This window comes from Hibiscus syriacus, unplaced genomic scaffold, assembly GCF_006381635.1.
Source record: "Hibiscus syriacus cultivar Baekdansim isolate YM2019G1 unplaced genomic scaffold, ASM638163v2 tig00110925_pilon, whole genome shotgun sequence".
NCBI lineage: Eukaryota > Viridiplantae > Streptophyta > Magnoliopsida > Malvales > Malvaceae > Hibiscus > Hibiscus syriacus.
Window position 1 is genome coordinate 293,364 of NW_024062912.1, and position 14,360 is coordinate 307,723.

Below are 14,360 nucleotides of genomic sequence, written 5' to 3' on the forward strand. Positions count from 1 at the left end.
AAAACAACTCATTTGAGGGCAACCCTGGATTATGCGGGAAACCATTGTCAAAGGAATGCAATCACAAGGGCCCATCAGCACCATCGAGTACAGTGTCAAAGGAAGATGAATCATGGTTTGAATTTGGGTGGAAGGCAATTTTGTTGGGGTTTGGAAGTGGGGTGGTGAACGGAGGGGTTCTTGGATACCTCTTCTTCAACCCCATGAAACACAAGTTATTTGTTAAGTATTTTGGGAGGGAACTGCAGAATCGGGGGAGGGGCAGCAGGAATTAACTCAATGCTTGGTTTTCGGCTTTGCCTATTGCTGTGAATAAAGTTATGTATGTTAAGTTGTCACATGTACAATTATTAATGTATTATAAATGAAATAATAATATAAAACATATTAATGGTCTAAGGTGGAAATATTTATTTATTTTTATAAATTTCGGATTTAAACGATTGTATCTATGATGTGTATATGTTATTAATAGGATAAAAAATTATGAACATATACTTTTATAATCACTCAATAATAATAAAAAATAAAAAATATAAATCAATGTGTATTATGCCCATTTAACTCTAAAGGAGTTCAATTTTTAGTGTAAAATGAAAAATTGATTCAAATTTTATTGAATTTGATTTAATTTTAATTTTTGTAATAATTACTTTTTATAAATTCCCAGAATCGGTCATTATTTATTGAAACATGAAAGTAATTAATGAAAAACATAGAGCTGCCCATAGCATAATAAATGGCATAAATCCTTAAGAATCCCTCCAAACTTAGGCTAAGGGAAATTAGCTATATTCCAAAACATAGAGCTGTCCATAACACCTAAAACAAAACTAAATGTCATAAATCCTGGAAATTAGCGTACTTAATTTCAAGCAGAATAATAAGCTTTACATGAATATCAAATATGCCATGTTTTTCTTCCCGCTTTTGAAGTTTATCATCTACATGATGTTGGACAGAATTTCAGTGTTCAATCCGTTTGAAAACATGGACTTGCAGACAAAATAATCCCATTGATCTTCGGAAATTTGCTCAACCCACTTTTTTCACAGGTAGATTTTGGTCTAAATCAAAGAAATATCGCTTCTTATTTTCTTGAAGCACAAACACTATACATTGTCACATTAGTACCCAACCAACCAAGCATGGTGAAGACTAGCCACATGATTAATTATTTCTTTCCTTATTCACCCAAACACTGTTTTTGAGCTTAATTTCCCAGCAAACTCATATTCGAGATTTGGTGGGGAAAATTAGCTTGAAAAGGGTGCCCCATGTCAGAGTTTCATCAAATAGTAGCCTTTTGTCAGTATGTTAATACCAGTTTGTAATTTGGATTAGAAGTTTCCGTGCAAAAGTAACCCTTAAAACAAGGAAAGTCCAACCAAATCTCTTAAACCCTTGGGAAGAACAAAAACCCAGCAAGAAAATGTACAACCAGAACCAGTTTGTATCTGAAATCGTTGAAAACAATGAGGACTTTGAGATTCCATGATGGGTCATTTGAAGCTAAGAGAGTAGTTAGGGCAAATATGGCATGTTGTATAAAGGCATTTTGAGTTATAACCCTAGGTGGATGTAATTTCGTATTTTGTTTTTTGCAGGTACTCTTCTGTTTACCTTGGATCTCCTTGTTTGTTTTCTTTTACATTGTTTTCCATTGTTTTAATTTTTCCTCTATGGATTCAATGCAATATAATCCATGTTAACAAATACTTACTACTTGATATTTATGTCTGTTGACCTTTCTTATTGCTTTAAACAATTGCATATTTAATGGCGTTAATGCAAATGGGGACCCTTTCCTGCAGAAACTACAGAGAACCTGGTCATATAGATATCTTCAAACAGATAAATTTGGTTCGGCTTTTTTTTTATTTAAACTCTGCTTGGAAAATGAGAAGTACTGAGTTTTTCCATGGAAATCGTTACCCTAAACCCAACCCCAATACATCTTCTCCTAAATCTTGTAAGGTATATTGTCAAAAATTGATCCTAACGTTTGTTGGAATATTCATTTTGATTTTTAATTTTTAATATTTTAATCCTCGACGTTTGAATTTTTAATCAAAACAACACATGTTTGATGGAAATTGTTAATTGTTTCTAAGTTAACGCATATATTTGACGTAACGTTTATATTTGTGCTAAATTATTGATGTGTTATATATGATGTCACCCAAGATGATGATATGTCCTATGCCACGATACCCAAGATGATGACGTAGCATGTACTATATCATATCGACAATTAAGCACGTATAGAAATATCTCGTCAATAACATGCGGTGACAGTTAGTCAACTAAAAGTTTTCATTAAATGATTTTCATTGTGATAGAAAAAATTAAGACTAAAATACTTCAAAAAAGAATAACGATTAAAATGATCATTTCATATGAATGTTGGGGGCTAATTTTGTCAATATTCCGTCTCGTAAATAGGCACAATTACCTAGATACCTCCCGCAAGAAGCAAATGAACAAAACCAAGTAATCAGATTAAAAAGTGGAGTGAATGGTCAATTTACTGGTCCATGTTTTGCAATGAAAGTTGTACAATTTTGCAGAAAGCAGATGGATGTATGACTTGAGAAGAAATGGTGAAAACTCCTACGTACAAAAATGTTTGAACATTTAGCCAATGTTCCTTTTCCCTTTTAAGGACTCAAAGTACAAAATGATAGTAGTAGTCATTAGGGGAGTGAGTGAAACTGTGAAAACTTCTAATCACTTTACTGGTTTCTCCTTGTAAGCTTGCAATTATGAAATTCTTCCCAGAAAGAATAGGGAACAGTGCCCTCCTCATCTCGGTCCAGCAATGCAGAAACAAGTATCCTCTCATTTGTAAAACTAAGGTCAATTTCAAACCCTTTTATCTTACTTAATGATGTTTGACACACCCCAATATGGGGTTAGATTTCTTTTAGTTTAAATATATGAAATAATATGATGTTTGGTTGGCTAATAATTATTTTATTAGGTCATTAAGTTATTAAACAAATTGAAGATAATGAGTTAGGTTGAATGTGGACAAATTGTTGGATGAGTGATTGATTAAATACATGGATTGATTTGTTTATAGATATAGATATATATATATATATATATATAAAGATAATGGATGAGTGATATATTGAATACATGGGGTTGATTTGTTTTTATATATTTCATGATAATGGGGGAGTGAATGAATGATTACGGTGATTGAAAATAAAAGATTTTTCTATTAATAATTTATTTTAAATATTTGGAACCACAACTTGAGGATATCCTAATCTTGGTGTTGGAGATAAGATAGAGAGACTTCAATATAATAATAACAGCATCAACGTGGCTATAAACAAAGAAGGGATAAGAGGAAGAAAACTGTCAAGGAAAGATTGGGTATTTTAAATGGTAACAGGAGAAGCTATATTGTTCTTGGCGGGAGGCTTCACTTCGTGAAGTTTGAGACAAGCAAATTTAATGAGTGTTTGGATTTTATTTCTTCCACACATCTTCACTGTGGCAAAATTGATTCCCATCATTGGAATTCTGAGGCCCCTGCCAACGAAAATGCAGTTATCAAGTTTTAAATCGGAGTTAACTTGGATCCTTCTCTGCCACCTGAATTAAGATTCGAGTTTTGGCAGTGTCTTGTGTTCTCTATTCTGAGGTATGACATGCTGTTGGGAGGGACAGAAAGCCACTTCGAAAACGGTATCTTGAGGCCATTGTACCACCTTTTGTTACTGCTTTGAGGAGGTGGCGCCGACTCCTCTACCAAGTCCACAAAGCAGCAGAGACTTTTCAGCATTAACCCCAAACCCAGGCAACTTTGTAATGAGATGCAGAGTCCGGGGAAAGTGAGAGCAGCAAACCGTCGGTGCAATTGGCCATGCAACAAGTAACATACATAGAGGATGCTGTCATCTTCATTGCACTCGCGGCTGCTATTGACCATAGCTTTAGTCTTTGGTTCATTGCAACATGGATACAACTAGATTTAATAATTGAGAGTGGTGCATGCAAGAGACACTTCACGTGGGTTATGTGGCAATGCCCTACACACCAATTACTTGCAAAATGGGGTGCCTTAAAAAAATATAGTGGGAAATCGCATCATGAGTCTTCAAAGCTTGGTAAGAACTTGGACTTGTCTCATAGTTTCCTTCAGTTTTAGTTTATAGCTCAATAGTGCAAATTGATTCGGTTCAGTCCCTAATTTTTAGTGATTAATTATTAAAGTAACCCCACAAGTATTCTATTAAACTAATTGGGTTTCCAAATTATTATTTCAATTCTAATAAGCTATCTTTATGGCGAGGAAAATTATTTGGATACGAGTTAGTAATTTTGATGGTCTGGATCGAGAGGAAAATATTGGAAGTTGAATCAAAGATCGAGGGCGTTCAAATGGAATTTAAATGGTCAACCAGTATGGCACGGAAAATCGAGGTAATACTTTACTACCTCTTTATGCTTTATGGAACATGTTGATATTGGTAAATGCATGGATAAGATAATGTTGATCACTTTTGTGAGTTAAATAATTTATACACTCGATATGAATGTGGTAGAAATTCTGTAACTGATTACGGGTCGAATGACTAATATAAGAGATTAAGGAATTGTTAGAATTAAATTACATGTTTGTGATTAGTGATAAAGAAATCAGCTATGGATTTGTAACTTATATTTTATATCATCAAAGGTTAAATGTTAAAGGTACTTGGATGAGAAATTATGAGAATACTCCGATAGGGTAAAATTACGAAAATACCCTTATGTTGTAGGATGACAAGAATTGTCCCTGGAAGTTGACTAATAACTTTGAAAGGATATATTGATCTGAGAAAACTACAGATGTGCATAAGAAATGCTAATTTGCTTAGAAAATTTGGATAATTGGGTTTTAACCCAATAAGGATTATGCAAAATACTAGAAGTCTGTTAAGAAATCATTTCAAGATCAAAGAATGTTCGGGAAAACAATTAACCATTGGATCTCTAAAGTATAATTATTTTCGTTAAGAGATAATACCGAAATTATCTGGTCAAAAAATTATGAAAATGCCCTTGAGAGGTAAAAATAGTCCAAGTTGACTCTGAATGAGAAAGTAACCTGAGAATTTGTTCTTAAACCGATAAATTACTGATTTAATGGTTGAGATCCTACTTTTGTATGGAAAATTCCTAATAATTCGTTAGTAATATCTGAAAAGACTTTTAACTCGAAATCTTTGAGTTATGAGTAAATATCTGAAGAATAAATTATCGAGGGTGCTCTTCTGTCAGAATTGATTCGTATATAAAGGAATTGATGATAAGTCTGAATTAAATAATAAGATCGAACAGAATGAACTAATTAAAATACGTGGGATCTGTAAAATGACCAAAATACCTTTGTAATGGAGATGACTCAAAAATATCACCAAGTTCAGGAATGAATAGATATCCTCAAGCTTTGAAATGAATGGAAAAACATTGAGTACCAAAATGACCAAAATGCCCTTATGGTTTATACTAAGTAAGTGTCTTGGATTAATTAAGAAATTCAAATAAACATGGATGTTGTACTGCTCTTTAATGTTATGAAACGCAATTTAAGCCGGTCAAACAATGTTAGTGTTATATTAGTACTTGAATGGCATAGGTACCACTTGAATACTAGTTCTTATCCTCAAGTTTGGATTGATGATAATTATGGAAGTACTCAGCTCTGCTCAACGCTAGAGCGCATTCGATATTAAGAAGTGGATATTCATGAGATAAATCAACCACGAATAACAAAATGATTTTTAGTATATGACTAATGTGAATGAACGGTACAATATGTATCCGAAACTCAGAAGTGTATGAATTACTCTGGAAAACTCTGAAGTAACCGGGATAATATTAATTGCTAAATAAACCAAGGAACCTTAATAACGGAGAATTTAGTATTAATTGGATGAGTTTGGAAATACAATAAACTTGTATGATGTACGGTCCTTATGGTTATGAACTAAGAATCAAATACGTCATCAATTCTTGATATTGTTGTAATGTGGAAAGAAAACAAAGATTATAGGGATGCATGTTTGATTCCTTAAGGTATATTTAGCGATGATTCTAAAGATGATTTATGGACAATAATTGTTGGTATTATAGAGTGAATATCAAGAAGGGCAATGAATTGACAAGTCGACAGACATCAGTTCTGAGAGTTGTTCAGCTCAAGTTGTTTGATAATCCGATCGATTGTCATGGATGGTAATTGCCCTGAATATTCGTTTCTTTTTTTCGACTCAAATCACTCCAATATTTCCGGATACACATGAAAACATAGTAAGATTCTAAAGTATCAACCTTAAATGTTTGATTAGATCGGTTAGTAGCTGATTCTCTTCAATAGGACCTCGTTCCTGGAATCTGATCAAATTTCATAAGTTTTCTGTTATTCATATTGATAACTACAAAATGCCTCTGATAAATATTGGGATTTCTCTAGTGTGTTCCTTATATTTTGAAAATTTGTTTTATTGTTTTAATATGCGGTACACTGAAATCTATGGTTATTGTTTTATGGATGCACCGACTTAACGGTTATGGCTTATGGATTTGTATCATTGTATATATTGTATCTTGGAGATACATATTTGTAAAGTACAGCTCTGATCAAGCTGGAAAATTTTTATGGACCTAATGTGACTCTTAGGTAGGCTCTGCGGCCCTGAGATCATTCTCGGGTAGGCCCTACGGTCCTAAGATGTGTTCTTAGGTAGGCCCCATAGCCCCGAACTTTCTTGGGTAGGCTCTCAGGCCCTAAGATGTTCCCTTAGGTTAATTTTTTATACGATGGTTTTAAACTACGAGTTTAAAAAGCTCCACTACAGTATGATTTATGAGATTTACTGAACTATCATTTGATTAGTGTACCTATTATGATTTTATGGTATTGTTGGAACACACTAGTTATCCTATTTGATCTCCTGAAAATGTCATACTTTGAATACTTCCTACGAACTGTGATCTTCATGGCTTCAAATCGATGAACTACCAGTGGAACCTTAGATTTACCAAAAAAAAATTGTATACGTATGATTCAAGAAGGAAACTATGTGGCTTTTCATTTATCTGCATGTCCTTTAGCATCACTTGGTAGTTTTGTATTACTGAGCTTTTCGAAGCTCACTCTATTACTCACCATTGCAGGTTAAAAGAATCGTACGAGTGCAACTATCAACATCAGCAAGGGAGTTCTTCCGGCGTTGCCTGCAGAGTATGGTACATGTGATTAGTGGGCATGTAGATTATATTTTGTTTTATATCTGAGTTTGGAAAACCTATTTTATTTCTGAATAATAATAAATCATTTTATGAGTTTGCATGTTTTGATAAAAAGTTGTAAATTTTCTGCTATTTTTACGGTGGGTCGCTCAGGTGGTCCTAATGTGACACTCCAGATCGGATCGAGTTATCTGTATCGATTTGAGGGGTTACAATGTCTTTATTATATGCTCTGTGTATTAAAGGGTTTTGGGGTTTCCTTTTGTAGGCCAAAATCCAAGCCCCTAAAGACGACAACCAAAATAGTAGCCTCCCTGACCCTTCGATCTCAATCAGTGCTCTTTTCTTTCTTCTTTTATTTTGGTCGTCACCCAAAGTTCATCATTATTACTCCAAGATGGAACATAAGATGCTCAGATATGACCTGTTTTGGTCTCCAGCAAAAAAAATGTTTTCTTTTTATATACTTGAATGCAGCTTTCATATATAAAAGAAATTAGGGTAATTTACGTCCAAGCCACTTAATTACAGACTTGATGACAAATATATAAATTTTTTAAGTTATAAACAATTATTTAAATTAAAATATTACTACAAACAAATCATTTTTTCATCAACCATTTGAATAAAATAGTGATATGTCTAGTATAGTAATAGTTATTTTTGAATAATTTTTACCCAGGAAAGGAGGAAGGACAATTTTACTATAGATTTTGAACCCATCACGTAGGAGAGAGGGAAAGTGTTAATTAAGAGATTTTATTCACTTATCAAGTTACCTTAGTTGTTAACATTATTTTTAGAGATCTTAAATTCGTAAAGATGATGAACTTTTATTGTCAAATTGACGAAAATCTATCATTTTAACCGTTATGATACAATATCAGTTTATTTTAATTTTAAGGAAAAAATAACTTATTTATTATCAAACTTATAATAAAACTAATAATATGCATATGAATTAATGGAAATTCAGTAAATTCTTTGTATTAACAGACAAAAGAAGAGGCCTGCAAAACTGAATAAATAAGTTATCTTACACTGCCTATACTGAATATTGCACTCCTCCAAAACCAATAATTCTGAAGTTGAAGGGACGGGCTAAAGCCGAAGTGACTTTGCGAAAGGGGTTAAAGTGAAGGGCGAATCCAACAGCAAAAAGGAAAAAATAGAATATCACCACAGCAACAAATTATCCATCACACCATGCTTCCAGCGGTGTTGAAATGACACCTTTTTTTCTTTCCTGTTTTCCGTTCTTCCGAATCCAAAGTCTTCGATCAAAGTTTTTGGCCTTTGCTTGCACCACAAACAGCTGTGCCTCACATTTCAAATAGGCTTTTTACTCTCATTTTTGTGTTTTTGCACTCCTTTTCGTCGGCCATTTTTATAAAACTAGTGCCCTATTTGCTTAGTGACACCAACTCTGGCTGATCACAGTGCTTTTCTTTTCGCAACGGCCCTGAAATAATTGAACCTAAAACAAAAGAAAAAAAAATATAGAAGCTTTTTCACAAGAAACAATAAAAACAACAAAGTTGAAAACAATATACAAATTACTAGCAAAGTAATTGAAGGAAAAGGCACAGCATCGGTCCCTGTTCTTTGCCTTGGCTCTTTTCTCTTGGCCTCTTCTCGATACCCCCCACCCCTTCTCTCTCTCTCTCATTAACCCAAAATTTTGACTCCCTCCATTTCATACATGGTGTAAATTAAATTACATTTTTTCAAGGATCTTAATAAGATTTCATGTTTTCCCGTTGGTAATAGCCTAATACTAGTGATAATGGCTGATTTTTTGCAGAAATTCAGCCTAATGATAATGTGTAGCCATAACCATAAACAAATACAGAGCAGCAAATTATACCAACTCTTACCAAATTATAATTTACAGCAATGGGTGTTTTTCATTTCACATAACTTACACTAATTTTCTCTAATATCCCCTTTCTGACCGTTTAACCAATATTTCTCGACTGCCACGTATTTTATTTAATAATAAATATTTTATTTTTATTATTATTATAAATTAATAATATATTATGTAAAAGTGTTTCGATTATAATGTAAGAATTATCAAATGTATTTTGTTAATGTGTGTTAAAGGTGGAGTGAATTATCTACATTAATATGATATAACAATATATAAAAACCAGTTTTGACTTTATTGCAGTTATAGGAAAAATGTATGAAATTATAATATTACACATATGGTTATATTATTATATTTTTGATTTTGATTATCGATCTATATAATTAACAAAAAAAATTAATAATTCTAAATAAATAATAATTATATAAATATTATTTTAATAAAAAAAATAATATTTACATAAATATATTAATATAAAATATAATAATTATTTAAAAAAATACTAACATAAAACTAAATTTCTTACCACTAATAACAAATTTAAAACTCAAATAGTTTGAGAATTTGAATTATATAAGAGATGAGAATATGATTTTGGTGTGAAGAATGAGGGAGGGTTGAGGGGGTTTATATAGAGGATGAGGGGGTAGTTAGGGAAAACGGATGGGGGCATTTATGGTATTTAATGGAAGGCGCGTCCCCGGGGATGCGCTTTCCACACGTGGCAGTCGAGTCAGTGAAGGTGCGTCCCCGAGGATGCGCCTTCCACACGTGGCATCCAACTCAGCGAAAACACGGATTTTGCCAGCTCAACCGAAAGAGTGCCACTTCGAGAAATATTGATCAAATGATGTCAGAAAAGAGATATTAGAGAAAATTAGTGTGTCAAATAGTGTTTTTCTTTTATGTATCTAATTGTCCGAAAAAACCCAGAAAGAAAAATAAAATCTTTCTTGTTTGTCTTCAAGTCTGCGTCTGTGTCTCTTTCCCTAATACAAACACAATCTTTTTCTTTTCCCTCTGAAGTCAAATCCCTTATACCTTACGTTACGCATGTAGCACTTCTATTTATTAACCCATCATTATTTTTTCCCTTTGCCTCTCAACTTCTCAACGCTATCTTCTTCTTCTTTACTGTCTCTTTTTTTTAACAATGGTGCAAAACCACCACCGCGGCTGCCACCGTCAGGACCACCACGGGACAGTCGGGGAGAACAAGGAAAAAAGACCCAAGTTCTTTATCAACGACCACGTGGACATCCTCATAGAAATCCTCAAACGCCTCGACTGCCGTTCCCTCTGCGTTGCGGCCAGCGTCTGCCGTCTCTGGTGCACCATTGCTCGCTACGACTCCCTCTGGGAAAACCTATGCTTTCGACACGTGTCTCCTCCGCCTTCCAGCGTGCGGTCCGTGGTTCTTGCCCTGGGCGGCTACAAACGCCTCTACATGGGCTGCGTGAGACCCGTGCGGAGCCGACTCGGACGAATCAGGAAAGCTTCTTGGGCTCGGGACGAGGTCCAGCTCTCCTTGTCTTTGTTTTGCGTTGATTACTACGAAAGGCTTGGCGGTGGTGGTAATAGTAACGGGAGACTCGTCGGGGAATCCTCACCGTCGTCGCTGAGGTTCCTATGCAAGCCCGTGAATGTTTGATTTTTCGTCGTCTTTTATCTAATCTATATTTTCAATTTATTACGTCTTTAAGATGAAAATTATCATAAAATTCTTTATATCTTTTGTATTATTATTTTTTGTTTATACATTTCTATGAATTGTTACCATCACTAATGAGAAATGAATAAGTTTCTGCCATTGTGGTATTTATCTCTTATTATTTAAGAAGTTTGTATTTATTTGCAGTCGATTAATTTAAGAGTGATTATAACAAAATATTGTTAGAAATACTTGCAATTCATTTAACCATAAATGTTTAAATATCTTTAATATTGAAGTGTTTAAACTCGAAATTTCTAAGAGTTACGGTTATTTCTTTAAACAATAAAATAATTTAATTAGTGCACAAATTTATATTTATTGTATTCCAGATTATTGGCAAGTTGTATATATTAGAATATAGTACATTTAAAACTTAGCATTTTATTTTTTTATTAAAAAGTTGAAGATTTTATTAGATATTACTGTATTTTTAAATAAATAATATTATAAATTAATAATATAAGCTATTCAAGTGTTATTTTAAGTGCATGAATCAAGTTATTTTGGTTATTAAAGAAAAAGTTGTTATCCCTGGTGATTAACATATATGACTATAGTGTATGAATAAATAATATTTTATTTGAGCGTTCATTGTAAAATGATGGTCAAATTTTTAAAGAAAAATGATGAGTTTGAAATATATAAATAATTAGATAATCGTTTTTGTAATTTTTAATAGTCAATGGACCACCAAAGTAATAAACTATAGTCAGGGGACCATTTGTGTACTTTACCCAAATTAATAATAAAGTCCCGCAGAATTTTCAAAGACCAAACATCTTGATGGGTCCAGTTCTGTCCCGAAAATCAGATATGAAAAGAGCTTGGGCTCAAGATTAAACCCATGACTGGATTTACTATGATCCACTGCCATTATTATGAATCCATGTTGAATACTATGGATATCTTTACTTTTAAAATTTTCAGATATTTAAAAATTTACATCTAAAAAAAGTTATAGTTTTTATGCATATTCATATGTTTTTATATTATAGGATAAAAATGATAAAAAAAAATATTAAATACGATAAACAATAACGATTATGGATAATAGGGAAGTTGGGAGGAAGCAGGGACGAAGAAATTCTTTGTACGAGAGGGACTGTTTGCCCTTTCAAATATTTTAGTAAAATAGTATTTTGAGTTGTTTTTAATTTAACTACTAATTAATTAGGTTGTTCGTCTCTTCGATTTTTCATTTAATCATTTAATAAATTTGTATCTCTTCTAATATTTGATCATAGCTCCCTTGTATAGTGTGTAGGGCAAACCCGTGTGAAGCTCGTCTTTCCCCACCAAAATAAACGAAGCAGGGGACTAACAACCCTAAATGTTGAACACGTGAGCATAAGCGAGTTACACTTGGATGTGTTTGTTTGTGATAATTGGAATTACGAAATTGGTTTTTTTCGAATTTTTGTGTTTGTTTCACGTAATTCGTTTTTCGGAAAATATTTTTCCGTGTTTGTTTCATGTAATTCATTTTTCAAAAAATGTTTTCCCATGTTTGTTTCACGTTTGATTTTTCGGAATATAATTCATTTTCCTAGTAACAGTATTTCCTTTGTGTTTTTTTGTAAAATGACTTACGGATTCATTTTCCGTAAGTTATTTTCCGAATTTTTCACTTCAAAGAAAAAATACTTAAAATAATTTTATTTTATTTTATTAATTTAATATAATATTATATTTTAATATCATTTTCATCAAAATATTATTTATTTATTTATTAATATTTATAATAATATATGATATTATATTTTTATTTTAATAATATATAATAAAAAATTTTATATATTTAATAATGAATAATATTATTTATATATTTAAATAATATTTTAATAAATATATTTAAAATATACTAATTAATATTTTTAAAATATAATATAACACTATTACTTTTATAAATAATTAATATATTTTATAATATTTTATTTCACTAAAATATACAAAAATTATTATTTTTATTAATAAAATTATAAAAATAATATTTAATAATAAATAAATTATTTTAATATTTTAAAATAATAATATTAAATTTTATGATAAATAATATTATTTATTATATTTAATATTTTTAATAAATATTTTTTTAAAAACTCTTCAACTAGTGGAAAAAAGGTTTAAATAACATCTTTCAAACATCATAAAATTTTTTCAGATGTTTTTCAGAAAAATGTAATTCATTTTACGGAAAATATTTTCCGTAAAACGTTTTCCAGAAATATAATTCATTTTCCAAAATTCAAATTCCAGTAATTCATTTTTCAATTCCAGTAATTCAAATTTCAGTAATTTATTTTCTGAAAAATCAATTACAGCCAAACAAACATACCCTTAATTAAAGCTAAGGCGAAACACTGTCAAATCCATGTAGTTTGTCAAGTATATGACAATAATGGAGGTTGGGGACATACAAATAAGTGTCAATCAAGGATGATGGGTGTGATTAATTGAATTTGGACCACTTTGGTTTGCTCCTAAAAGATAGCGGGAAACATGTGGTTTGGCATTGACTCAAATATACAAAAAGATGTTTAATATAGATTTTTTTTAGTTTAGTGTTTAATGTTTATTTCGTTTTAATTTGGTGTTTAATGTTTCATTTCGTTATTTATTTAGGTGTTCGGACCGTCAATAGCGTTAATTTTTTCGTTAAGTAACACATGTCACAAACTGTTAATTTTAAAAATTTTATTTAAAATTAAAAATTAAAATTTTATATATATATATATGTGTGTGTGAAGAAAACATAAAATTTGAAATGAACCCAAAACTTTGAAAACCTTCATTTCAACCCCTAAACCTACGCCAACCATCCCATTTTGCCATCGACGAAGCTCCACCCTACCTCTCCTTCCCTTAGCGACCAAAACCCCCCATTAAATCATGACCGATCAATGGTCGATGGATGACAAATCAACATTTTATACCCCGCAAACCCTAAGATAAAAATTGCAATCCAACTCGATTCCAACGGTCGATCAACCACGATTTCATGGGATCTGAGGGGATAGGAGGTCGGGTGGAGTTTCGTCGACGGAAATAGACGACGATCAACATGGGTTTAGGGGTTGAAATGAAGGTTTTTAAAGTTTTGGGTTCATTTTAAAATTTGTGTTTTCCTTTTAATATATATATATGATATTTAATTTTAAATAAATTTTTTAAAATTACTATGTTGTTACACTTGCTACTTAACGGCTAAACTTATGGGTCCATCACAGCTTGATCTATTTTGAGTAATGGAATAAAATGTTAGACACCAAATTGAAACGAAATAAACGTTAGATGCTAAACTAGAAAAAATATACATAGGTTGGACACCTTTTGTATAGTTAAGCCTTTGGCATTTACAATTAAAACCTACTCCTTATCCTATGCTGCGGCATTCTTGGCTCATAAATTTACCATACCAACACTTCTTAATACATTTTTTTTATTAACATGGCTATGTACAATATCTAATTAAAGATAACTCTCAATCATTTGACATTAAGCTCTCGTATCTTTAAATTT

General features: G+C 31.9%; 1 protein-coding gene across 1 annotated transcript; it reads left to right on the plus strand.

Annotated features, from left to right (window-relative positions):
* The first annotated feature begins 10,100 nt into the window (after positions 1-10,100).
* LOC120146390 (F-box protein SNE-like) lies at positions 10,101-10,788 on the plus strand. The gene has a single exon (XM_039159969.1). The coding sequence runs from the start codon at positions 10,281-10,283 to the stop codon at positions 10,776-10,778; it is 498 nt and encodes a 165-aa protein (XP_039015900.1). The 5' UTR covers positions 10,101-10,280; the 3' UTR covers positions 10,779-10,788.
* Positions 10,789-14,360: the final 3,572 nt, after the last annotated feature.